We start from the raw sequence: 26,923 nt of genomic DNA, 5'->3' as shown, positions 1-26,923 counted from the left end.
GGTTGTGTACAGAACCACTGCTGTGAGAGTTGTATCTCTGCCTGCTGCAAACCAGACGCTGTTTTAAATCATGCCGACAGGTTAGTATGGTTGTGCCCTGAAAATCTCATACTGCAGGCTTTTCAGCAGTTGACCCACAACCTTGTCCTTTGGCCTGTTCTGCCAACACTGAATATATTTTAAAACAACAAACATTGCCTAAAACGTGCAGACATTTTCACAATATATGACAACCTACATGCCTTAAACGTAAATACTTGAATAGTATATAAATGTGTAGTCTGTATAATTAGTTAACACACACTAGAAAGTGAACGTTGAAGTGTACAAATATACAACCACAGAAGTGGCAAGAGATGTGGATGAAAAGCCATTAATTCTTGTTTGGAGTTAGATTTTCTCCTAGTCCTCATAACTGAAATGAATCAATATTAATATCCCTTCCCTGTTGTGCACTGCATTTGTTTTTGAATGGGCCCGTCTTCAGCTGAGGACATATTTGGGTTGCAGTTTACATATTTGTGTAACAGATCAGGGGCTGCAAGGTAGAATAGTGATAAGGGAAAGTTTCTTTCAGCGCATAGGACCAAATTTGATTCCCCACCACACCTTGCACCCTGCTTTCATTGAGCAAGACACTGAATCTCCATTGCTACTCCAACATTTGACCTTCCTTTGGAGGAGGGCAAGGGTAAAGATATATATTTTTTTCCGGTTCCGTAAAGTATCATCAAACGCAATGCTGATCACTATTCTTTTAGTATTCTTTTGTATTGCCTTTGGATAGTTAAATAGGTGATGCAAGGGCTGCCACATCCCATCCATCCATGCAGAGGGTATGATAGTAGATTTTGACCAGTTATCTGAGTAGCTGGACAGAGTAAAGGATTCCTGTAGAAAAGACTGAGGGTCTTGTAGGAACAGTAACACATCATCTGCATAAAGACACATTTTGTTCTGTCTGGTGGATGTTTTGTTTACCCTTGATGATTGTGTTTTGACGCTGCTAGCAGCTCAGTGAATATTGCAAAGAGTAAGGGGAAATGAGCATCTTGCCTTGTCCCCCAGTGTAAAGTGATAGGTGATGTGTATAGAGGCCCTTATCCAATTAATGATTCACCAAACCTACATTTTTTGTAGTTTGCAAGTAAGAATTGACTTCCTATTTCAAGTGTTGGTAGCTGATTGTCTTCTTTAATGATAATTTAATTTAATTTTATTAAATTCTTTTAGTTCTCCAATACATAGATATCAGCAAAACCTCTTTGGGTTTAGGTATCTCATCATGTCTTCTGACATATGTGAACAAATGTAAGCATTAAATCAGTTTATCATTACTTTCTTATTCCCTCATAAAATTTATTTTTCATGTGTGCAGAAGTTTTATTCCAGGTACACAATGATAGTTAGAGAGATATAAAGAAAGACAGGCTGTACTAGATATAATAACTCCTCCAGCTTTTCACTTATTAAGACCTCACAACTCGACGGCTTTAATTTCCCAAACATCAGGCGCTTTGATCTAACCCTGGAGCTGAGAACAATCTAATTTTTAGTCTTATTTTCCTCTATTAACAACAACAGTCACTCTGCAAGTCTTCAGAAGAAACTAGAGTCTATTTGATGTTCTGTCAACCCCCACCCTTCTTTCTTCTCCCTTTGCTCTTCTCCCTACAGCAGCCTCAACAGAAGCTGAACCAATTCATTAGAAGGCTCAGAAAGTCAATTATGGTAATGGTTCCCTTTGCCAGGGGAGGTGGAAACTCAGCAAAGCTACATACTTTTTAATGCACTTCTATATATTCTTCTGTTTCATTTAGACCTCATTTAGATGTGCAAATCAATCTTCTGAAGTAGAGGGCAAAAGGGCTGGAGAGAAGAGGATGAGAAGTGAGGCGCTGACTCCCAAGATTCCACGCAGTCGAGCAAAGGCGAAGTGATGATAGAGGAAGGGTAGGCCCAGTGTCAGGAGAGAATCCACAGGAATCCCTCTTACTTATTCATGCAGCAGCCGAGCATCAGGGAATCTCCCAGCCTCATTATGAAATGTGTATTTGCAGAAGCTCACGCAGCAGTGCAGCTATTGCTTGAAAGCCTCTGCTTATCCACTCCACTCTCCTCCCTTCTTCCACTCTTTTTTAGATCAGATCACTCTAGGGAGGCAATGTCATGCTTCATTCATCGAGACGCTTCTCCCACTGTCCTAAATCCCTCTCTCTCCCTTTTCTCTGGAAGGGAAAGCTTGGCTAATTTCAACAAGTTTGTGTAGCTGGAATGGAAGACAGCAGATGCTTGAGCTGAAGTTTGCATTTACTTATCTGTTTTTGTGCCAATTTGAGTGACAGCCAGAGGAATGAGAGTATTGCACCGCTGCGCAACTACATTTAAAGCTAAAACATGTATGCATCCACATTAAAATATGCTAAAATACATTTTTGGGGACATTTGTTCTGCTGTATGTATACTGTAAATTCTATAAATAGGCTCTTCAGTTAAACATTCGCTAAATCCCTCCCCCGAAAAGCCATTGTGTAATCATAGCTTAGCATCACAAGTTTTGGATTTCTCCACATGCCGAAGCAGTGTGCTTTGGGCTGTAGTAAGAGCAATACTCAGCATCAGAGTTTTGAGTGTCTTTTTTTTTATCCTTTTTTTCTCTTATGTTAGCTGTAAACATTAGCATGTCCACCTAACTAGCGTACTACCTACAGTAGTAACCTAACCCATACTTTTACTTCCAAGACCAACATCATTAGCTAACTACATTTTTGTACATCTTTCCTAATAGCACATCCACTGTGTAGTATTTCCCCACTTTGTGGATACTACTACTATATATCTGAGTTTAACATTAGCAGCTCTGTCCTGCTCTTTATTGAATTTGAGGAAGTTTACACTTCAGCAACCCTAGTCAAGCTTGTTACCCGAGATCGCATTATAAGTTCTTGGTTAGTTCTCATACTAAAAGTCTTTTCTCTTGTCACGTTAAAAGGGAAATATAAATCTAATCTCTTGCTTGTTTTATACAGTCTATGGTCCAAATACGTAAGATAAGCAGCTAAACAGGGTTATGTTAGAATGAAATAAGGCGTCTGATTTTACATATTACCTTTTAATACCTAGCTTAATGCAATACAAGAACAATTTAGCTTCTTTTTTTCCATGTCGTCCATCATTAACTGATGAGGATGCTGACATTTTGCCTGGGACATGCAGCTTTAGCCTCAGTCTGTTAGCATGATATGTTGTGGTACACCGTGGCTGGACCCAAAAACACAACTAGCACAGAGGGAGTTGAAGTAGTTAGTTTCAGTTTATTATGAAGTACAATGAGTAACCAGGAGTGTGGAGGTAATCACTGTGAACCGGTGGGGAGAGCAGGCAGGCGGCGCAAGGACAGCGGGCTGAGTTGGAGCAGTGGAGATTTAAGGTGAGGTCTTCCTGGAAAGCCAGTGAGTAACTTGGAGGCAGATGAGAGGAACAAACCACTTGGGTAAATGGACGATCTGGCGAAGACTGGTGAGAAGAGTCGGATAGATATACTGCCAGGTGTTGATTGTGGATGGAGAGCAGGTGAGCAGCAGCAGATGTGTCAGTCTCTGATTGGACGTTCACCGGAGGCTGCGCCCCACAGCACACACACACGCACACGCACACACACACACACACACACACACACACACACACACAGACATACACAAAAGGGGAAACAACAGGGGACAAACAGACAGAGACACTAGGAATGGTCCAGCTGTACCATGAGATGATAGGCATATATGTAGCCATCAAGTGTGTATTTAAGACCCCTTTTCAAGATTCACGTTTTAAAACGAAACATTTAAAAGTCAGCCAGAGGCATCATTTTCAAACAATTCATGGAGCTAGCATTATCTTAGCTAGCTATAGCTACAGCTGAGAAAATCTGCCAGTGACAGTTGTCATTTCAGCCGACAAAATGCCCAGTCCCCGGCTAGAAATGTGAAGCCTGCTTTTGTCTACCTCTGTCTGAAATCAAAGATCCATCGTTTCAATTATAACTGCATACAAGCTGTCCTAGAATAGAGGGCTTAGCAATAGTAACAAAGGGGGTGAGGTTTAGCAAACTGTCAGTTATATTTTTTAATCTTCATTTTGAGGGCGTGACCATGCTCTATTTCAGGCATACAGCTTAATTTTAAAGTGAATTAAGATTCCTCTCAGATAACAATATCTCCGCCATATTGCAGCCCTCTCCTGTTCTTCAATACCTTTTCAGCTCAAAGGTTGCTTGCCAGCACACTTCAGAGTTCCTGTAGAACCTATTTGTATTTCTGCCTCGTATGATGCCACCTCGATGCCGCGTTGCTCTTCCAGATTAATTTCTGTGCCTTCTTACTCAGGCCCAGAGGGAGATAAAAGGAGCCAGGCCTCTTCACAGGAGCTCGGCAGCCACCATTAGATTGAGGTTGACCCGTGGCATGAAATTAAGGAGCTAAGGCCCATTGAGCAGCCCAGCTGATAGAGGCAGAGGATAATAAATCCACTGAGAAAGAGGAAGGGAGGGAAGAGTGGGAGGAGGTTACGAAGGAGAGGGGATGGATGTGGCAGCCTATGCAGCCTCAGGGGCACTCAGGATCCCTTTATTAGCATGGCTATTTTCACCCTCCCCTTCAACAGCCTGTCTCTTCATTGAGCAGAAGCATCAACATGTACACACACACTAAAACACTCTCTCATGTACTGTGTGTACTCTCACTTTCTTTCAGCTCTTTCATAATGGGAGGGAGATGGAGTCAATGACATGCAGCATGTTGTTATGTATGTAGAGTGTGTGTCCCTGTTGATTAGAAACCAAGAAAGATTTATTTTACCTTTGCTGGACATGCACAAATTATTTGAAAATGTTAGTTAGATATTCAGGTGGGCATCCTCAAACATTTTAGTGGGATAGGTGCTGGATACAAAAGTCACTGGAATAAAATGAAGAGATACCCGCACAACAATCACAGCTCCCTTAAAGTATTAGGTTGGCTGTTTTTTATATTATCAACAATTTCCATAAAATGACCAAAATAAACAGTGCATTAGTCCATCTCAGGATACTTTCCAATATTCCCAGCCTGTCTGTGGCGCTCAGCCCCAAACCCATTCGTTCTTAAGGTCTATAGCATAGAGGAATATCTATATCAGGCTTTAGCAACACAGGCAACACTAGGATCAATTCATTATTGATTTTGGTCTTTTCATGGTATTTGTTGACATCATATTCACCTGATGATCATGTGTGTTAAAGCTTCTTTGTCAGTAGTTAAATACAAAAACATCAGTCTTAAAAAGTGTGGAAAAGTCAATAACTCACAACAAATTCCCTTACGGTATCCAGTCCACTCATTCTGTTAATGAATACATTAATGTGTGTCAGAGGCAAAATTAATAAATTACTAATGTACAGTAGGTGCCATAGGCTTTCAGTATGTGGATACTTTTATTTCATGCACAACATTTTCATTCATAGACAAAAGGAAACACACATAGGTAACACTTGTTGCACTCATAAATACAGTATATGAACATGTAAATATGCATGTTTGTGTGTGTGTTTATTTGTGTAGCATCTTTCAACCACAAGAAAAATGGCAAACTGTGTAAATCACACATTCTAAATGGTAATAAAAAAAATAGTGTGTGTTTGCATTGTTTTGTTTCCTTGAACAGTAAATCTGTCTTTGTGTGTTGTGTTTGTTTAGCTTCACTAATGTGTGTGACAGTGGCACGAAAAAGAAGAGCAGGAGGGACTGCAAGATTAAACACAAAGTTGGCAGAGTTTCATGCAATCCTACGCAACACTGGCGCAAAGGGAACGCTTTTCTGAGGGCTTTTCATAACCCTCTCCGTTATGAATTGCTGCTTATGTAATTGGTTGGCATTCAAGCACCAACCGGCTGTGCACCACGAAATGAGGAAAAGCCTGGAAAATTATGTGACGTCACATCTGAAAACCTAGGCATTCACTGCAGTCATACACATTATAATAGACATGGATTCTTGGATCCTGCATAATATTACTTTAAACATACTTTTCATATCTTTAATACAGCCTCCGCAGAGAGAGAGCGGCACCACTGAATCACCTTAAAAAGCCAATTATTTGCTTCAAATCAAAGAGCGGGCTTTAAATAGGACACAAACCTATATTTAAAGTACACAATAACACAAAACCACACTTGTGTCTGACTCTGATTTTTATTGGATTTTACTCCTAAGAAAGGCTTCAGTCTTTCTTAAAATAATTGAAAAAGTCTACAAGGTCTGGTTATCTACACTTTAATAATTAAAAGACACTCAAATTGAGCAGATTTTAATGGAACACACAGTTATAATCCTGGTGTAATTATAATAAAATCTGATTCCTGCCAGTTTCTTTGCCATCTGTTCTTTTTGACTTAATATCATGTTTTCTTTCTTTCTTCCCTCCTCCCTTCCTTCTTTCTTCCTTGTCTGCAGGATTTTAAGGACACAGTCGCTTGAATGGTATTATAACAATGTGAAGAGTCGCTTCAAGAGGTTCGGCAGTGCCAAGGTTTTGAAGACTCTGTACAGAAAGCACATTATAGAGAGAGGAACGCTCTCTGATCTCCCAGGTAACTTCATCCTCTTAATCCATTTTTTAACCAGCCATACATGGTCTCCCATTGTTTATTTTTATCTATTAATCAGTTTGATTGCAGAACAGCCTTCTGTCTCTGTGCAACGTTGTGTCGTTTTGTGATTAAAGCAATTTCACTGATTTGGCCTGAGATGTAAAATAACTTCCTCAACTTGAAAAAAAAATTTGAGATGCAAGATTCTGGTCAGACATCAACAGTAAAAACAGACAAGCTCACTTGATAGCTCATTAGTTTGCTTTGTTAAATGATCACTCATCTGTTTCACACATTTTGTTCTCTCACTGACTGAGTCACTTAATTAATTACTTTCTCACTGGCATGTAGAAACAAGTATTTTCCCACAGGCACACACACACACACACACACCGTATACACACATCTCCAGGGTTAAGGTCAGTGTGGTTATGTGGCACTATCTGTATTTTCACTTTTCTTTACACTTACAGTTTAAATCGATTTAATCACAATATTATTTATTTGATTTGAAACCACTTTCTTCCAAGGCTGCAGTTAAATTTAGAAAATACTTTTTGTTGCTGTTGCACCTGTGGGTGTGATGTGAACTTGCGTTTTTTACACCAACACCAACATTGCCTGACTCACACAGTCAGGCAATGTTGGTGCTTGTGTGTGTGAGTGTGTCAGTAGTGATGGTGACAGACTAAGGGTGAGCTGCCCCGCAGGACTTGTCCTGCCAGTTAATCCCTGCGGTGGCTCAGGCCACTTTGCGTCCTCAGTGAATTGTTCCCGTGCAGAACAGCTTTTATCCAGCATCCCCTGCTCCAGATAACATTGTTTTGACCCGGCTGCAACATGATCGGTCTGCCTCTGTGGCTGACTACAAGGCATTATTTCAAACCCTGGTACATGGGATTAAATGGATGAAGAGAGCACACAGGGGATAAATCAGGTCAGACTTGTGGCAGAAATGGATGAGGTTGAGATGAGGGGATGTTTAGGAATACACTGTGATCACAACTGAAGTTTATTTTGTCCGTCATGTATAAAGTGATATGGTAGGCCTGAGTGAAATGGACAAAATTAATACCATCATAATCATAAGAAATGTCTGCTACTATGCAATCCACACAGTAAAGGAATACAGCGACAGTATAACTAGCTAGCAATGCTAGTTAAATTTATGTCTGTTATTACTGCAACATTATTACATTTTCATTTTGCAGACAGCACGTCTAGCCATTGTGAAAGCCGCCATGACTATCTTTACAGGCTAAAATAGCAAGATTTGGCTCACTGGGAATCCAAAAATATGTTGGTCAGAAAGAAGTTTAGCCTAATAACATGGTATGTTAGTTCAGTTCAGATCTTTATTGTCCCGCAATAGGAAAGTATTTTTGCAACAAGGCAGCACAAAAACATAGCACATAAACACAATAAAAACACTAAGATAATTGAAGACATTAAAAGTGCTCATACTGCCCAGACAATACAAAAAACAGTTAAAGGTTCATGTGATAAAGGCAAGGATAAACTGCAAAAATAAGATTGTGGATAACAAAGAGCTAAGCATTGAAGTGACTTTAATTCTTTAGTTGTTTTTATAGCTATACTGTACAGTCATAGTCTGCAGTGTAAGAGAAAAAACTAGAGGGACAAATACAGTAATGGATACATTTCCTGCTGAAAGACATTTTGACATCTTACAGTTCAGTTACATTTACTTCATTTTACTAACATGATAGAGTTCCACTCTAAGTAGAAATCTTCCCCAGGACAATCATGATTTGTGTGACTGTAGCTTCTATTGTGATGTATGAGTGGACAAAATGATTCTTCTTCTAAACCTCCAGTTTTCTGATTTTCTCTCCACTTTCCTCCCCCTAATCATCTATCCTCCTCCTGCCCCCTTCCCACTCCACTCGTACTAGCTCTCTACTCTTCTCCTCTCCTCTCCTTTCCTCTCTTACATCATCCGGGGTGGGGATGGAAGGATTATGTTTCAAATACTCGCATCGCTGCTCCCACTAACTGGCTAGCTGACTTTCCATATGATTATGGATATACTGTGATGCGTGTGCATGTGTAGGCCCTGTGTGTTGCTTGTGTGTATCTGGATACTCAAGCTCCGGTCAAACATTGCTGTCTCGTACAGGAGAACCTTAGATTTATTGGCTGGTATCATTTTTATTTCCATTTTGTATATTCTTGTGTGTGTGTCCATGAACATATCTTGTTTGTTTTTTTTCATCCTTCACCCACCCCCTTTATGTTATATATCCGATTGAATTAAAAGGGATTGTGAAAATGTCAACAACAAAAAGCCAAGGCTAGAACTGTCAAAAATATGATTGGGTTTTAATTTATTTGAAAGAAAATGCCTTTTAAAACCTCTTTTGCAGCACATAATGGGATGTGTCAAGTGTTTTATAAGTCTATAACAGTAACAGATTATCATGTTGTATATCAAGATGCCTGTCCTTTCAGTAGAACAGAATTAATGAGATTTTAGGTCAGCAAGTAAATCAGCACTAGATTGGAAAAAAATTCAATTAGATAAAGATGTTGCTCATTAACACACTGATGTTGCGCCATCTCACTCGGTCTACTTTGCTCCAAGAAAAGGAGCTTTTGTTATGTAGCCCAGAACCTCTGATTGAGACCAGTCTTAATACTGGTCTCATCTCCTCATGCATATAGAAAAGCAGCCACAGGAATGTAAAACATTCTCGTAATTCGTTTCCCAACCATGTGTGAAATATAGGCTGCCTCTGTACGTGTGCTAGTAAAGAACATTTCATTTTTTTATTTATCGCCAAGGGGCCAATGCATGTGAGATCAATTCTGTACGGCTGTGAAATGGCAACTGACAGGACAGTTGGTGAGAGAGATGTTTTACATCTATCATCTAGAGAGAATGTGTGACCTTCAAACCAACAGGAAGAGAACGAGGAGCGAGCAATTTGTACTTTCGTGTCCATCGTCTCTGGTGGATGGAAGTAATGCTCCTGTGTGACTTGTAACATATACCATACCACCCTCTGTGTATATATGTGTGTACACAGGAGAAAGTGAGAGTGTTACTCTGCATGATAGGTGTGGCCCCTGGAAAGTCTTAACATTAGACATGGATGAAGTGTTGGTGACCACGTACTGTAACAAGGAACAAATAACATATCAGAGAAGAAAGAAAGAAGACTTAACTGGAATCAATTGTCTATTATACTTTTTGCTTGAGCAGCTGAATTTCCCTTTTTTTTCATAACTGATCCAAGTACCTCATTAAGTGGATCGGCAGATGCCAAGCACTGATCCAAGTACCTATTATTATATTAGTAATTAATGGCTTGACGCCAGTATGGCATGGAATGAAACAAATAAATATGCACAGCAGTTGTGTTTACTCATACATTAATGAATCCTGAACAGTCTTAGTCTGTGGTGCACAAGATGCTACGTGTCAACAAACTTAAATTATTAGATGTGACGGAAAACAGTAGAGACACCGTATAGTGTTGTGGTAAGACAGAAGAGTAAAAAAATCAACATGTAAGGTTATTACCTCAAAATACATTAGCTTTCTTGCCAAGAGGTAGATGAGAAGATCGATACCACTCACATCACTGTACGCTACATATGAAGCTACCGCCAGCAGCCGGTTAGCTTAGCGTAGCATAAAGACTGGAAACCACCTCCCGGCGCATCTAAAGCTAACTAATTAACACTTTAAAACTTGTGTAATCTGTATAAAAACCAATTGTAAAAAAACGACACGTTGTAGTTTTTGACGGAGCCAAGCTAGATGTTTCCCCCTGTTTCCAGTCTTTGTTTTAAGCTAAGCTAACCAGCTGCTGGCTGTAGCTTCATATTTATCATACAGACATGAGAGTGGTATCAATCTAATCATCTAACTCGACAAGAAAGTGAATAAGTGCATTTCCAAAAATGTTGAACTATTCCTTTAAAAACTCAAAAACTGACAAGTTTATTTGTGGACTTGTGTAGACATTTCTGGTGCACCTCTACTTTTTCGTATTTCTTATCTCTTGCATTATACAGTATTCCTATGCTTTGCTGTGGCTAATACGTCTAATTTTTGTAACACCTCAGCTATTAATCTCCATTGCAGAGTAATTTTTATACATCACTCTCTACCTCTCTAGTCTGGTTTTATGGTATAGCATCATAAAATTCGCCATGAAATGCAATGTGATGAGTATTTTATGAAGTATCAAAAGCAGGAATGGTGATTTTTCTTTTTTCTTTTTCTTTTTGACACCTAAATCTCATTCATTTCAAACAGGGGATAAATGTTTTCCCCCTTTTTCCTGCCTTTTGTGTTTGCTGTCACATCCCTCCAAATGTCTGTGGGAGGCTTCCCACCTATCCAGTAAGATGAAGTTGACTCTAGAAATGTTCAAACATATTATCACCTCCAAACATGCAATTCTCTCTGGTGAGAAAATTGAGAGAGGAGAGAAGCAGAGGAAAAGCAGTGCAGTGTTTTGAAGCTTTCAATGGCTGCAGTCGTCTTTTCAGTGTGATAACAAAGGAAGAGATGGTGTCCTTGTGTGCGTGTCTCTGCACTATATGTCTGGTGTTAATACTGCTAGACAGAGACTGAACCACATCTGATAGCATCAGAGAATGCAGTGATGCAATTTTTAACCAGGCAAGACAGATTTCAAAAAGACAACATTCTTTTTCTTTAATGTATAATTACTGTAGATTTTTAGTAAACAAAAAAATATTCTTTCATCAATGCATTTTTCTTCTGTATGTGCTTTGTGTGTGCATGTGTTTTTATGCTCTGCAGGTTTGTTTTGTGTACATGTGTGTGTTTTTCTGTGTCTGGATGACTACACCTGCGAGACCAGAGCTGCAGTAAAAGGATGTGTAGAAAAGTAGTCAGTAGGCAAGTTACTAGAGATAAACACATGGACTGCATTAGTTTCTGTGTACATTTCCAAAGTTGAGAGATGTCTATTTCTACTCCAAAGGTAATGTGGCTGACAATTGATGGTCAGATTATTGGTGGTTTATGGATCAGTTGATTGTATTTTGGTGGTGATCGGAATGTGAGTTTTTCTCCATCATCACATCCATCACCATTATTGTTTGTTTATGAGCCAGTGACAAAGTCACTTGAGCTGCTAAAGAGCTTTCCATTCACGGGCTGTTTTGTTGGAAAATGAAACCTAAAAGATACAGAATAAACAAATATAAACTGTAGACAGAAGCTGCAACCATGGGATCATTGTTCAGTGTTAATTGAGGTTTGCCCTCCACAGATTGCCTTCAAATCTGTAGATGTGTGTCTGAAATCATAGTTCACTCTTTGGCCCTACGTTATGCTGAACAATGCTTACCACTCTGTGTCGATAGACCAAGGTCAGATAAAGAATCTCCAATTCATTTACATTTTTCTAGCTGTTGGGTGCAGCAAAGCTAAATTAATACAAATGCTTTCATGAAAACTAGGACCAGTATTGTTTCATAACTGTGGTTATATCAGGAAAGTGAGGATTTCGCATGAGAATTACACTCCTCAAGCAGAGTGAGCGTTGTGTGCTATGCTGCTGATCCATTTATGTCCAATGAGTGGTTACTTAGCCAATGTCTGTCTCAACCTTCGACATAGAACTACAGTGCAGTAGGTTAGATGTGGCTAATCTAGTGAGGCAGTGCCAGGACAATGTGAACAGTGTCCTTGGTTCTACTGCTGTTCTCCTCTGCCAAAATAGCGAAGCAGAATGTAGTAACAAAACACAAGGACCTCCTGATTCACCTGGTCTTTCAAAAGATTTGTACTCATTCAAGGCTTAAAACAGCGTCTTAAAAGATTAACCTACTGTAATATGGCTAATGCACTTCAGACTATCACGGATGTATCATCACTTTTCGGATCATTTCTGCTGTCTGTGTTCCTTGAGCTAAAAGCTTGGTGACTCAGAGTACAGTGCTCTGTCTGTAGGGATTGGAGGGCAGAATGTTAAACAGGAGCCCAGAGCCACTGCTGTCGAAAAGCAAACAACTACAGGGCTCGGACCACATTGATGTCAAGAATGCAACTGACTCTATTTGTGTGGCACGTAAACCCGTGCACACATGTCAGTTTGCCTGAATTCATAGACATATGTGTGTAGAATGAAAGAGATGTACTGAAAGCTCTGACATTTGTCTGTGCAGTTTGCATTCACAATCATGTCTGAATCACATTTACCTCCTCAGTCTGATCAGATTTTTAGGGGTATTATGTATCTTTTTGGGCATTTGGGGCACATATGAGGTAATACATACAGAATGCATTAGAAATGGGAAATAGCCATTCATTTTACAACATACTAACATTTGTGCTGTTTTAATCATAATATAGCTTACACCCCACACTTCTTTAAATCTGCTGGAAACGGAAGACAGTGGTTCCATTTCAATCAGTCCAACATTGATCTTTGAATTATTGAGCTTTTTGCATGTGGGATTGACATGTTCATCTGCTGTTGGCTGCATGGTGAATAATTTCTATTGCATCACGATGCATACTGGGTCATTTTCTGCAGGATTCAACCAATCAGGCTCCTTTTTTTAATGTATGGCACAGTGGCCTACAGGTGACAGTAGTTGCATTATGAAAATGTAAAAATGAAATGCCAAAAGCTATTGCTAATTACTGGAGACATTTTGCTACTTCATTTCGCATTCCACCCCAATCATTTGAACTTTAAAGGCCATGTTGGCCCTGGGACCAGTTCATTTCTGCACACACACGACACACAAACACACACTTGTGAATGCTGCGTGCACAACCTGAATGGTCAGTATTATGGATAAAAAAATCATCATTTCAAAAGAGTGCAGTTTTTTAAAACACCTATTTTATTTGACTTGTGGTTTATTTTTTATGACTGATTTAAATAACATTGGCATCATCTCCACAAAAGGTGAGTAAAACTCTTATCCCCCAAATAAAGACGGATGAACTGAGTGCGGGTTTGTTTACTTTCCACTACCTCCCAGCCTGTCGTGATGTAAGCAGACATCCTGTCGGTTCAGCCGTTGTTCTGAGGACGTTGTTTATGAGACTGTGTGTGCTGCCAGATGCTGCATTGTAATTGAAAGGAAACTGTCTGGACTCTCCTTTCTCCTTCTGCTGCTGCTGCTGGCACTTCAGGAACGTTAGCTCTAAGTGGAGCTTTACTGGCTCAATTATTTCTCTCTTTCTCTCTCTCCACATATTCTGTCTTTATGACACTCTATTTCACTCAACTTCATCCCCACATTGAATGTGCAATTTGCAATTTTTTTTTTTTTGGCCAAAACAACTGAGGATTTTCTGATTTCTTTGGCATCAAATGGTCCCATCAAACCATATCATTCAACTATGTGTACATCAGTCTTATCTTACACTACAACTAACTGGTGGAGCTTTATATATATAGACCACAAAGAAACACAAAACAAATTATGCAGTGCCTCATTTGTGGTCTTTTTGCGTCTCTTTCTGTCTGTGTGTGTGTTGCTCCTCTTTAGGAGTGGTGGGGTCCTGTAACATTTCAGTTTCAAGGGGCCCCTTGTCTCATAATCTGTCCATGGCTATAGGCCATTTGGAGTTACAAATAGCAACTATTTAGCAAAATGCAATTTCACATCAGTCAATTTTACACATCAGTCATTGACAAAAGCTGTTGGTAAACAAAGCAATTTGGTTGAATTAATAACAAAGAAAAGAAAAATATTTAATATATAACACAAACATACCCTTGTTATATTTTGCCCATTTTCTGTAAAGCCTAATGAGACGCATCGTTGAATCATTTTAAATCAGGAGCAGTGTCTGAAATATTACATCTGACCATTGATTATTGAGTAGAAGTATTGAGATCCTTTACTTAGCGCTGCTATAATCATTATTTTTATATTAACAAGCTATAATCATTATTTTTATATTAACAAGCAAATGCTGATGTTGCTTTGTGTCTGCTCAATGTGTAAATACTTTGCCATAACAACTTTGTAAGATGATTTCATGTTATGTTTACAGGTTGTTCCACTACTAAGTGGTAAAAACAACGCATAGATGTGTTTTCTGATCTGACACCCCTATCGACAGGACGACATCATTTGTCTGTGCCTTCCTAAACCTTTACAAATCACTGTTGATAAATAAATCCATTCTCTGATATGACAATGCTATGGTTACGTTTGGTTTGGTTTAGGCACAAAAACTACTTAGTTAAGTTTAAGGAAAGGTCATGTTTGGGTTAAAATAAGTACTTGGTTAAGATTAGAAAGAAAAACATTGCAGTTTTGGTTTAAATGATGGTTACAATCATAAATTTGTGGTTAACGTTCAGGAATGATCGTAGCCATGCTTAAAAAGTAATTGAATGTCGCTTGGAAACAGGAAACGGTGGTCTCCTGGGTTAAAGTCCGATGTTTTGTTGACATCCACACAGACCTCCTCCCTATCCAGATTTTGTCGCTCTATAATTACTTCATTCCTTTGCTCCTGTTATAATTACTACAGCCACTAGGGGGCAACATTTTGTTTGCATAAAAGTACAAAAGTAGCTACTATGAGCAAAATGTAATTAAGTATTAAAGACAATAGTAGTCATTATGTATCAGTGTTTTTTACTAGATATATGAATTCTTATTATTAGTGTTGGTGTAATGTGTAAGAGGCGTTTGCATTTGGTTGAGTTTGAGCAAATTTAACCACTTTATATTCCGTTGTGAAGTTTAGTCTATACCGATGCATCATACTAAGCTGATTGTATGTACATATTATATATATAATATGTGTAAATTCTGAAACAGCAAAGTAACCACAGCTGTCAGATAAATGTGATTAAAATCTTACTCTCTGAAATCAAGTTGGGTGAAAGTACAAAATAGCAGAAAAAAGAAATACTCAAGTAAAATGCAAATGCCTCAAAACTGTAAGTAAGTACATTACTTGAGTAAATATACTGAGTTACCTTTGACAAACTAATGAAGGCGCTAATCAAATTATGTTAAGTCCCCAATAGACAGTAACAAACACAGGTACATTTTCTTGCTTGACCAGGATAAACATACACTGCATACAGGACGGCTTGCTGCAGGCTACATCCAGATGACTGACAGGTGACAGCAACACTTTTTTGGATATCTCACAGATGGCCAAGATATGCTGACAGGCTGTTGTGACAGAGGTCGATGTTGGTATTTAAACAGTGCTGAGCCGGTGTCGGCGTGGGATGAATTATCACAATACCCAGTCCTCAGCTTCCCTGTGTGTCTTTCTCGTGTATCAGCTGCCCTGTGTGTGATTCTTGCGAGGCGGCTCACTTTCCCTGACAGCAGTGCTTTTGTGTCTACATTGTCCTGAGCTGCTGCTGCAGGTAATTTCCCCACCTATTGTCCCTTTGCACACTGCCAGAAACTATAATTCAGCTCTAACCAAGCGAGAACAGTACAGCTCTGTTGAATGCCGCTAAAGTCAGAGTGAGACAACTCTGGCAGTGAAGGATGGGTGGAGCGTGTAATGGTTTGGGAACTTGTTACACCGTGCTGTGACTGGGAGGACTGGGCCTGTAAATGGAGATACACAGGGCAGCACGAAATCAAATACACACTCCTCAAAGTAGAGCTAGACACACACACACACACACCTTTCGGGTGAAGTTAGATGTGTAGAGAAACGTCAAACATTGTCTTTTGTGGTTGAGTTACAGCATGTCACTGCATGTCACAGTGAAGTAATGTAAGAGCTTGTGATTGCTGGCTTAAAGTGTTGCAGTGCTTTGACAAACAGCAGTTCATCTTGCAGTAAAGCTGAAATAGTATAACATATCTGACAGCTGGCTGCATTACTGCTGCTGTCAAGGGGGAAAAAGAAGAAAATGGCAGCTTTTTTGATTTTGATGTATTTATTTTTGTTTGCCTGGCTTCATACTTGCATGTGTTGGGCTCATTGAACCCCTTCTGAAATCATTTTTATTAAGTTTATTGCTGTTTTATGCAAAATATGTGTGTTTTAGTAAGACGTACACTTGTGGGAGATACCAATTCTGCGTCCAATGGCAACATTGTGGTGTAGAAGAGTGATGGCTGTGTATGTGGCTGTATTCCTGGCGTCGTTACAGTTAGCTATGGCAGAGATCGTTGAGTGGCTCTGGCTCCTTGAGGCCTGACTCGCACCAAACCACCGCGAGCATTCGGCTGTCTCTGTGCACTCAGCCAGAACCTGCAGCCTGTCCAACAGGAGCAGCAACAGAAAACTGTTGACTAGATTAATGTTGGAGACTAGGAGACCGGCCAAGGATGGGAGTCATGGAGTATGTTTGTGCTTGTGTTTTTTCAGCAGCAGGGGCCGAAGCTTTGGAACAAGGCCGTGGTTTGGGATAGAAGGTTTGGGTATGGTTTTGTTTTGGCTCCGGTTAGTGGATGGAAATTAACTAAAGTGAGGTCCAGAACCGGAGCTAGGGTGCTCTTGTGTTTTGTCTTGTGTTTGAGAATGGGTATGGGCTGTGGTCTGCAGATGAGTGTGGTCAGTCAGAAGACTTACTTCCCTCATTCCAGAAGTAATATATTCTACCTTGGTGGTCTGGGAAATCCCTCTCCTGCGCCGTCTGACAGTTTGTCTTCTTAATAAGCTGCATGTCCATTTATACTCTCTTCATTTCTACAGCTGGGCTGATGAGACTGCCACAATAAATGGGAACCACAGGAGAGATGTCTAACAGGAGTTAATGGGCCACTAAGGGAAATATGTGGTTTTGAAGGCGGGGATGTTGTAACCACTACACCTTCTCTGGGCTTTCACGGCTATTTAAGTAGACATGTCTAAGAATTATATTCACAAACTTTACATTTTGGGTCACATGAATGTCCCTTTGCCGTAACTCTAGATTTCTCTCTAGTTTGTTTGAAAAAGATGCTTACGCAAATATAGTGCTAACTCACAAGAGTCTCGGCCTGAATGAGCTACAAAGAAAACATACAAAAAGTACACTACATCGTGATGCTTATGTGAAAATATGCCTATGATAAGTGCCAGCGTGCGAGTAGTCATTTTCTTTCAACTGTCATTTTGTTTCTTTTTATGCACAGTAGGGAAAGTAGAAGAAACAAAACAATACAACTGACAAGATGACAAAATGGAGTTGGGAATACAGTTGACAAGGGTACAAAAAGGGGTTTAGTGGCATTGTGCGCAGTGTAACCTACTTTTAATGTCGCAACAGTGTATAAGAATATGCAGCTACATTATTATATGGTATGATATGAGCAGAATATTTGCATTTCTGAGACAGGCGTCAGTTTGAAGGCTTTTATCTGAAGGCTTCATTTGTCTTTCTCTTTCCCTCCTCAGAAAGCAGTGTTCACGAGGGAAGCACCGGCAACGACAATGATGGCAGCATCTGTGGCAGTGACTCCGCCTTCTACAAACAGAGTGAAGGTGAGAGATGTGGTGATGAACGGGCAGCGTTTTATGGCGGTGCAGATGGGTAATTTCAGCCGCAATTATAATCGACATTATCTTTTCCACTCTACAGTTGTTGTCTTGCCTGCTGTGTTAGCCATATTGATTTTTTTCACCATTTGTCCCTTTTTCCATTTTCTTAAAAGGTTCAGCTTTTATGTTTATTGCTCATTAATTGTTGCCTTAGCAAATAGATACCATTTTGTAAAGTGCGTTTGGGGGGGGGCAGTGCTACACAACACTAAAGTGACAGTCTTCTTTCTTCTTTCTTCTGCACACACATCAAAATTCACATGCATACACACAGATTGATGAAGAGAGATTGAATCCATGTTCAATTGATGCATATTTATTGCACCAGTAACACCTCATGATTTGCATACAGGTGTCTTTACATGTGTAAAGTCAATTTTAAAAGGTTATTGTACTTGTATGAATAGACTGTATGTTTAAAGTCCAAGTGAAATTGTTACAGCACACAGGACTGCACTATAAATAACATGCCCTGTGCTTTCTTTTGAGAAAAAATCAATACGCAAAAGGGGAAAATTTATATTTCATAGCTAGGCAGCAACCCAACAAAACACACCAAAAAAGCCACCGACAACCCACGTTAAATTAGCTTGTCTCCTTTTTCTCCTACAAGCATGGACAAATGTCTCGTGTTGCACCTTAGCTTGCATAAGCTGAACAGCTTATAAACATACCTGCAAATGTCAACATTGGAGGGTTTAGTTGCTAAATGGTGTGATCCTTTCTCTTCAATACTGTTACTGGGTGACTGTGGGACTGTGTTTGACCCTAGAGCGGGTCGTCCACCAATCGGAAGGTCAGCGGTTCGATCCCGGCTTCTCCCAGCCCACATGTCGAAGTGTCCTTGGGCCTTGGGAAAGACACCCCAAATTGCTGTGCTTTCGGTGTGTGAATGTGTGTGAATGATTAATTACTTTGATGAGCACTTCTGCCATTGGTGTGTGAATGGGGTGAATGTGATATGTAGTTGAAGCGCTTTGAGTAGTCAGATTGACTACTTTACAAACATAAATCCACTGGATACACATAAAACCCCTGACCCATGCTGTCTTGCACAAATGCACACACACACACACAGAGATAAAATTATAGCCTCCTACACACACACATGCTTTACTGTACACACACACCTTCATACACAAAAAAATATTCAACAACCAAATAGCCCCAACCTAATGATAAAGCTAATTTAATTTGTTTGCCTGTAATTATGAGTTGTTTATGCAATGATCAAGATCTGCCATTTAGATAATGGCAGCTCTTGAGAAGCCCACAAACAAACACTCTGTGTGTGTGTGTGTGTGGGATCTGTGTTTTCAGTAGACTATGGTGTACAAATGGACAGTTTATACTATGTTGCATTGTTTTCTACTCTACTGTTGTGTTTTGGAGTAATTGCCGTCAGTTTATTTTTTGTTTTTGTTTTCTTTTATCCCAAATTGTTTGTGTAATTATTTCCAGCATGAAATACATTTTAATTTCAACTTTTCTTTTGGCTGAAGGGCTAAAGCTAGGAATAAAATATGTTTAGAGCAAAGGTTCCCAACCTTTTCAGCTTTTGACCCCTTTAAAGTGTACTCCACAGATTTAGCACCAAACGTCTATAACACTGTCAGACTCAGGATGGTATCCACATAGATGCAGCAGAACCTTTTTTTATTCCACACATTCTTCTTCCTTTTCTAAACCGGGTGCCTACATTACCCACAATGCAACTCGACCGCAGACAGTCCAGTCAGAGATTCACGTGTGTTATCCTAGTAACAGCTAATGTAGCTTCAAGCCACTAGCCTCAAGCAGAGATGAGGAGCGGGCTACAGAGGTCTGGTAAGCTCACTTCTTACTAACTCCACACCCCCAGATTATTTTTCATTGTCAAACTTGTCTTCAGCCCCAACCAACGCTTTACGCAGTGTCGACACAAAAGGCTTTATACAACTTTCTTTTACATATGCAGTAGTTGTGCCCAAGACCTGTAAATAGACTTTGATGTGTAAAATCAGTTCCCCTTTAAAATGAAGTAGTGTCTACCTGCAAGCCCTTGTCACAGCTTGCATATGTCCACCAAAGAGTAATTTTTCCCTCTAAACTTCTCAGATTGTTTCACTTGAATATTTATTAGCCCAGAAGAGGTAAATGTTTGTAATATTTCACAAGATTACAGATCTTGAGAAATAGTATTAATTAGTTATGTGTGTTGGGGGATGTATATAGGTTCTTACATAGGTTTAATATCTCTGAAATGTTCATGTGTGGGTTGTGTGTGTGTGTGTGATATTAGGACACAGTATGGCAGAGACGCTCACAGTCGCCCTACGTGTTGCTGAAGAGGCTATAGAGGAGGCCATTGCTAAGGCAGAGGAGTTCAGTGACAGCTTGGTGAGACATCCCTCTGTTACTCTTCTTTCTCTCTTTCTCTCTCTCCCTCTCTTCCATTTGCTCTTCATTCCCCTAGTTTCTATCCCTGCTTTCACTGTCATGGCCTCTTACTTCTATCCTCTCCTCTTGCCTCCCTCTTGGTCTCAGTATCAGCGGGATGCAGTGATGGTTTTTGGCTAAGACGTCTGCACAGACCCTCTGGTAATTGACAGTCGCTTTGAACTGTGTGTGTGTGTGTGTGTGTGTGTGTGTGTGTGTGCAGGAAAAGCAGAATGAGGCTCGGTATCTGCGGGACCACAAAGAGGAGCTCATAGAGGAACTTGCCACAACCATTGTACAAAAAGTAGGTTGAGTAAGTTATTTTTGAATGTTTACTTTCCCCTTGCGTACAAAAGCGTTAAGTGTAGTTAACCTCTTTCAAATGTAAATGCACACAAGAAAATAATAATGTAATACATCAAGCAATGTTCCACCTCTGTCTGCACTTTGACAGTTTGACTGACAGACCATTATAATGTTAAACAAAAGCATTTCTATTGATATTACACTTTGGCAGAGAGATGACACAGGAACACAGAAAATTTTAATTATTTTTTTCGTCTTTTGAAATTGGTATTACAGCACCATTTGATAAAAGGGCAGAAAGCCTTTGAATATGATATTTTAGTTAGAATTAAGATACAAATGACAACCGCTTTAGTTTTAATCATGTCTTCTAATTTGTATAAACATAGTAAGTGGAGACAAAGTTTGCGGTTGTTTGATTGCTTTCCAGTTTTAATTAACATTTGTTGGATGTCAAGTCTTTGAAGGTGAAATAAAAAATGTTTTTTTTAATTCACTTTATGGAAGTCGGTGCATAATATTACACGAAAATTCAAATGGAAACTGGATTATTGGTTTTAAAATTTCATTCTAACAAATTATTCATGCCTAAGTGTAAACGTAAAATGCTGCTTTGGGATTGCGTTTTCATTTTCCATTTTCCAAATTATTATTCAAATTTATTATTTAAATAAAGCTTGCTGTATGCTTACATACCTGGCAGCTCTCTCATCTTGTCTTCTTTCACTTTCTTCTTCTCCTTCCTCCCTTTCCTTCTCAGATCATCCAGAGGAGGAAGTGTTCAGAGATGCAGACAGAGTATGAGTTTGTCTGGCCTCAGCCTCAGTCCCTGATCCAGCCCAGTGAACTCCCCTCTCCGTCTCAGCCTCAAGCTTCTTCACAAGGACCACAGGACCCCCTCAAGACCTCCTACTCCCTCTGGGTCAGTTTCTCAAACTGTTAAAATTCTAAAAATGCCAACCATATCCGGTGAAGTAAAAGAAAAACCCGTCCTACTGGCGGGCGTAAACTGTTGAGTCTTGACCAGAAAGATTCGCTCTTCTATTGTGCACCATGTGTTTAAAGAAGGGTGGTTTGTTTTTTCCAGTGTACAAGCTGTACATTTCTCACTTCATTTCACCGCACATATAATGCTCCTCTGTCTGTGTTTTGGTTTGTGTTCCTCTGAGTGGACCAGTTGGTGTCTGTGTGTTTGCCAAGTTTAAAAAACACAGGAATTTGGCAGAAAATCACTGTAGCTTTTCAGTAGCACCGGTCACACATGTGGTGACAATGTGGTCCCATTCAGCATCATATTTTGGTCTCTTTCTTTGCCTCATGTCCTCTGTGGCTCTTGCAGCTGCTGTTTCGAAAGTCAGTGGTGAGATATCTAACTCACAAATTTTGCACATTTAATCCTTGTATAAAGATGTAATATTCGCAGGATTAAGGTATTCTGTTGTTGCAGTTCTGGATACATATGCAAACTAAAAACATTAAAGTAACTAATTTATAGGATTGCTTGGACTTGGCGCACTTTGAGTTTCATCTACTGTGTGTTGTGCCATTTTCCTCGCGATAAAGGGAAAATAGACCACCAAGCAACAAAATAGACCCATAGGTGCACAGCTAATAGCTCTTTTTCCACTGTTTGAAGTGTTTCAAACCCCTTAAGTAGACAAACACAAAGCATTAGAAGTATTGCAAATGTGAACCAAGTATGAACCAATTCTGATTGATACCTGAGTGGGCATTGTTTCACTAAATGTTCCAGGTTTGAGAAAAGTCCACACAATATGTGACAGCACACAGATTATACAGACACATAGGGATATATAGTACACACAGGAATACACACACAAATCACCAAGGCACACACACCTGGCAGTGGTTCGCACTACTAGTCAGCAGGGACTCGTGGAGATTTGTCATCGTCCCATGTGTGAGCGAAGCATCAAAGCTGCGCTCCCCGGGCCTCACTGTTCTGTTTCCTGCTGTTTCACTCAGTGAAGATCAAAGTCCTGTGAAACACGAGGGGATCCTCCTCAACTGCTTGGCCCGCCATGGGACGGGCTCTGTTTATCAGCTCTCTGCAAACACACTCACTAAGACACAATGCATGCAAATGCACGCTAAAATCTGCTCTGCCTTAACACTGAGCCTTTAGGGTAATCTTAATGGTGCATCCCACCCATTGTAAGAACTGATGTTTTTTCTCTAATCTTCTGTGCCCTTCTAGACAGTTCAATCTACACTTGAACATACATGTACCTACATCAGTCTTTTTACTTGGATATTGCCCCTTTCATTCTCAGTGGAGCAGCCTCTAAAGCTACAGTGACATACCAAGTGCATATCCACAAGCATTGACTGCACAGTAGGAAACATTCCTGTTTAATCCAACCCTAATCCGACCAGAGAACTTTGTCCTACACCCACATCAGTCCCTTGTCAACGAGAGGGCTGGACTTTTTTTTAATCATCTTTCTTTCATTATAAAGACATTTTATGATCATATGTAAAGCTTGTTACACAAGCGCTCCCTCTCACACACACATACATACATGAAGAGAGACTTGTAGAGCCGCTGCTGTCTCTCTAGTTATTTAGTTGTTTTCTAGCGCCACCTGCTGATGAGAATGTTGACTCACAACCACAGTTGTACAGATTTCTAAACAGACTGGAAGTAGACTTGCCAGATGGACCAAGTGCTCTCCTTTATATTATGTAATTACTATATGTGGATATTATATGTGACTGTTCCTGGCCACTATGCCGCTGCCTCTGTACAAGCAGTAATAATCTGTCTGGAGCTCCTTTGATGAAAGTCTGTCTGAAGAGCCTGCTCAGTCTCACCTGAACAAAAGCAAAATTAAGAAGAGGTTGATGTTCAACTTTACATTTCTAGACCTGTCAAACATCTGTGTCTCAAACCTGTGTCTGTTTTAATGTGTGTGCTTGCAGCGGTCACGGTCAGCGTTCTCCCTCACCAGTGACGACTCCCCAGAGAAGGGTCCAGAGGAGGAGGGTGCCGGGGCGGGCGGTGGCTTGCAAGAGTATGCTTCTCTGAAGAGGGAGGGCAAGGCCACGTCTCTACCCAGCTGGAAGAGTGTAGACCGCTTGGATAACTCCAGTAAATACCACACTCAGACTTTGTTTAATGTCAATGCTAAGCAGTATTCCTTTGATTCCTCCTGATCCCAGTACTGGTGCAGACACAACTGTGTATACTATTTGCACAACAGGGTAAAATATGGGATGTATACAACTTGCTCACTGTTATACATAATGCTTTTGTAGAATTTAACTGTGAAGAAATTTAACTTATGCACATATAAATAATCTTCTGATAAAAAAGTCTTTCTTTCAGATTAGGTATATTCAGAATGGGAATGTCATTTACTTTTACAGAAGATCAAGGCAACATTGTAACTCCTTCATTTCTTTTTTGAGATAATGTAAATGTAAATTATGGTTGGGTCATATTTACGGTTTTCCTACAATTTAACCAAGTCATACTAGTCTTATTTTGTTTGAAGTAGTACTTCACCCAAACACTCACCCCTGATGGCTTAAAAGGTGACAATAAAAACTTTGTAGTTTTCTAATTGATGAAGAGTAGTGGCTGTGGTTGCTTGAATTCAGTGGGTTCCACTGGTTTCCAAAAATGACATGTTTTTACGATGGCAAAAACTATTTAAAAAGTCTTAAACATCTTAAATGTCAGTACATATCTCATTATGTCATTGTTTTGTCAAAATATGGCTATATACACTGTTGCTACTGTGCTCAATGATCAGAATTTTAGATGGATTTTTACTGTAATACAAGTATTGTTGAAGAGTTAATCTTGCTCTCTTAAAGCATTTCTCTTAAAGACTAAGCTCTAAACTTCCTGCTGTCTCTTCATGTTCTTCCAGGTGCATCCTCAGTGCTCCAGAGCCCAGACGGTAACTGGATCGCTCTGCACAGCTCACAGCTGTCTCGGCCCAGCCTGCTAACCAAGAGGAAGAGCCTGGTGTTTAGCGTGTTGGAAAAGGAGTCCGGCGTCGTCTCAGCTTACGACGAGATGGGATCCAACTCTGAGGAGGACGACGAAGGCGGCTGGGGTGCGGCGTTGCGGCAGTTCCGGCGCAAACTGTCCGATGAGACTTACTACACGGACTCGCAGCACGACCCGGAGTGGACATACACCCAGCACCTTCCCATTACCTCACCGTCCTCTGGCCAGTACACCAACACAGAGACTCTCAACTCCGACTCAGAGGCCTCATCGGTGCTGTCCGCATGTCCTCGCAAACCACCTCACAACCTGCTGAGGAAGAAAGGACCGCTGGACACACACCTGCACCCTCATCACCAGCCGCTCTACCACCAACACCTTCACCAGAACTTCTCTCCGTATCCACTCCACTCAGAGGCACTGGATGTGAACTTTAACCCTAAGGTGATTTGTCTTTTGTCTAATACTCATGCATCAATGTGTAATCAGCATTTATAGCTGGTCGAGTAGCTAGTTTTAACTACTTTATAGACAGTTAGTTTAGTCCTGTGGTTCCAAACCTAGGGATCAGGCTCCTCCGAAGGGTCACAAGATTAATCTGAGGGATCATGAGATGACTGAGGAAGGAAAGAAGAAACAACAAAGTTCTGCCACACAGATGTGTTTTAATATTGTGTACTTTTCTCTAATCTTTGCTGTTTTTGTGAAATATTGGATAATATGACTTCTTGCAAGACGCAACAGTTATTTAAATTAAATTATCTGATCAAGTTTTGAGGGGAAATCTCTCTTAAGTGGAACTGCTAACAACTCATAAACATCTGAAACATGACAAGACTAATTTTTTATATAATTATAACTATAATAAATGTAGTGGAGTAAAAAGTACAATATTTCCCTATGAAATGTTGTGAATTATAAGTATAAAGTAGGATTAAATGGAAGTACAAGTAACTGTACTTGAGTAAATGTACCTCGTTATTTTCCACCACTGTTCCCAGGTGATGGGAGACAGCAGCGAGGCTGAGGAGAGGCAGAGTGACCCGGTCAGAAAATCACGCCGACGCAGGAAAAGCAAGAGAGAGTCGTCAGCAGAGCAGAGCAGGCCTGCAGGCCAGAGCCACGCACAGTCCATCTACCCATTAGTACAGGTAAAATATCACAACTGCACTTATACTGCTCTTAGTACCTAGTGTTTTCTAATCGATTCCTAATAGTAGCTGACTTTTTTATGGTTTTTTATGATTATTTTTGCTTTCTTTGTATGTATTTCCGTCCCTTTGTCTCCTCATCAAGGAGAATGGTGGTTTTCTACTCAATGCCCTTCTGAAGAGGGGTTTAAGTGTGGAACAGTCAGTACCTGACACTATGCCAGTGGCCACAGCTGCACCAGACGCCTTCAAATTAGATGCCATGACACCCGACACAGTGACCCCAAATTCAGCAGCCCCCAGCCCTCCACAGCCCCACTCTCTGGCTCCGGGATCCCAGCACTCGCCCAGCAGCTCAGGGCCTGGAGACCCTCTGGAAGAGGAGCTGCGATCCAGACTCAGCCAGCTGGTCAGCCGTGCCAACAGCAAAGACAGCAGCTCATCTGAAGAGGAGTGCACAAAGCAACCTGTGAACAAACAGACGGATAAAGAAAGTGACAGACAGAGAGAGAAGATGAGGCCAAAAGATGCAGAGAGAGAAAGGCAGAGGGCAAGTGAAAGATTAAGAGACAGGACCGGCAGTAAGGAAAGAGAGAGAACAAGTGAAACAGTGGAACAAGTGAATGGACAAGAGATGAAAAGAAGTGAGAGACTAAAAAAGAGTCTTTCAGTGAGAGAAGAAGGAAGAGTTAGGGAGAAGAGGTTAGAGAAAGGAGTGGAATGTTTGGAAGAGAAAGTACCAAAGTACATCCAGGAGCAAAAGAGAGGAGATAAAAGAGAGCCGAATAGACAAAGTAAGAGACAACATAAAAGAGATGTGGACAAGGAAGCAGAACAGAAAGGAGGAGCAAGGAGTGGATCCAGCGCAAGTTCACCTGCTATTACACCTTCTTCCCAGGAGGGGGTGCTGTCAGACAACCAGGTAAGGAGATTAGAAGAAAGTACAGTAGATTTGATT

The 26,923-nt window shown here is 40.3% G+C and overlaps 1 protein-coding gene across 8 annotated transcripts in view; it reads left to right on the top strand.

Annotated features, from left to right (window-relative positions):
- myripb (myosin VIIA and Rab interacting protein b) overlaps positions 1-26,923 on the top strand; it is a 110,777-nt gene that overhangs the window by 71,033 nt on the left and 12,821 nt on the right. For all 8 annotated transcript variants that reach the window (XM_044177131.1, XM_044177130.1, XM_044177127.1 and 5 more), the window contains 9 exons: positions 6,484-6,620; positions 17,965-18,051; positions 20,390-20,487; positions 20,750-20,830; positions 21,593-21,754; positions 23,776-23,944; positions 24,732-25,258; positions 25,816-25,965; positions 26,111-26,887. In XM_044177131.1, coding sequence (XP_044033066.1) covers positions 6,484-6,620; positions 17,965-18,051; positions 20,390-20,487; positions 20,750-20,830; positions 21,593-21,754; positions 23,776-23,944; positions 24,732-25,258; positions 25,816-25,965; positions 26,111-26,887 — 2,188 coding nt within the window. The remainder of the gene's footprint in view (positions 1-6,483; positions 6,621-17,964; positions 18,052-20,389; positions 20,488-20,749; positions 20,831-21,592; positions 21,755-23,775; positions 23,945-24,731; positions 25,259-25,815; positions 25,966-26,110; positions 26,888-26,923) is intronic.

Source organism: Siniperca chuatsi, linkage group LG19 (genome assembly GCF_020085105.1).
Source record: "Siniperca chuatsi isolate FFG_IHB_CAS linkage group LG19, ASM2008510v1, whole genome shotgun sequence".
In the NCBI taxonomy this organism is placed as follows: Eukaryota; Metazoa; Chordata; class Actinopteri; order Centrarchiformes; family Sinipercidae; genus Siniperca; species Siniperca chuatsi.
This window is presented reverse-complemented; position numbering and strand designations above follow the sequence as displayed.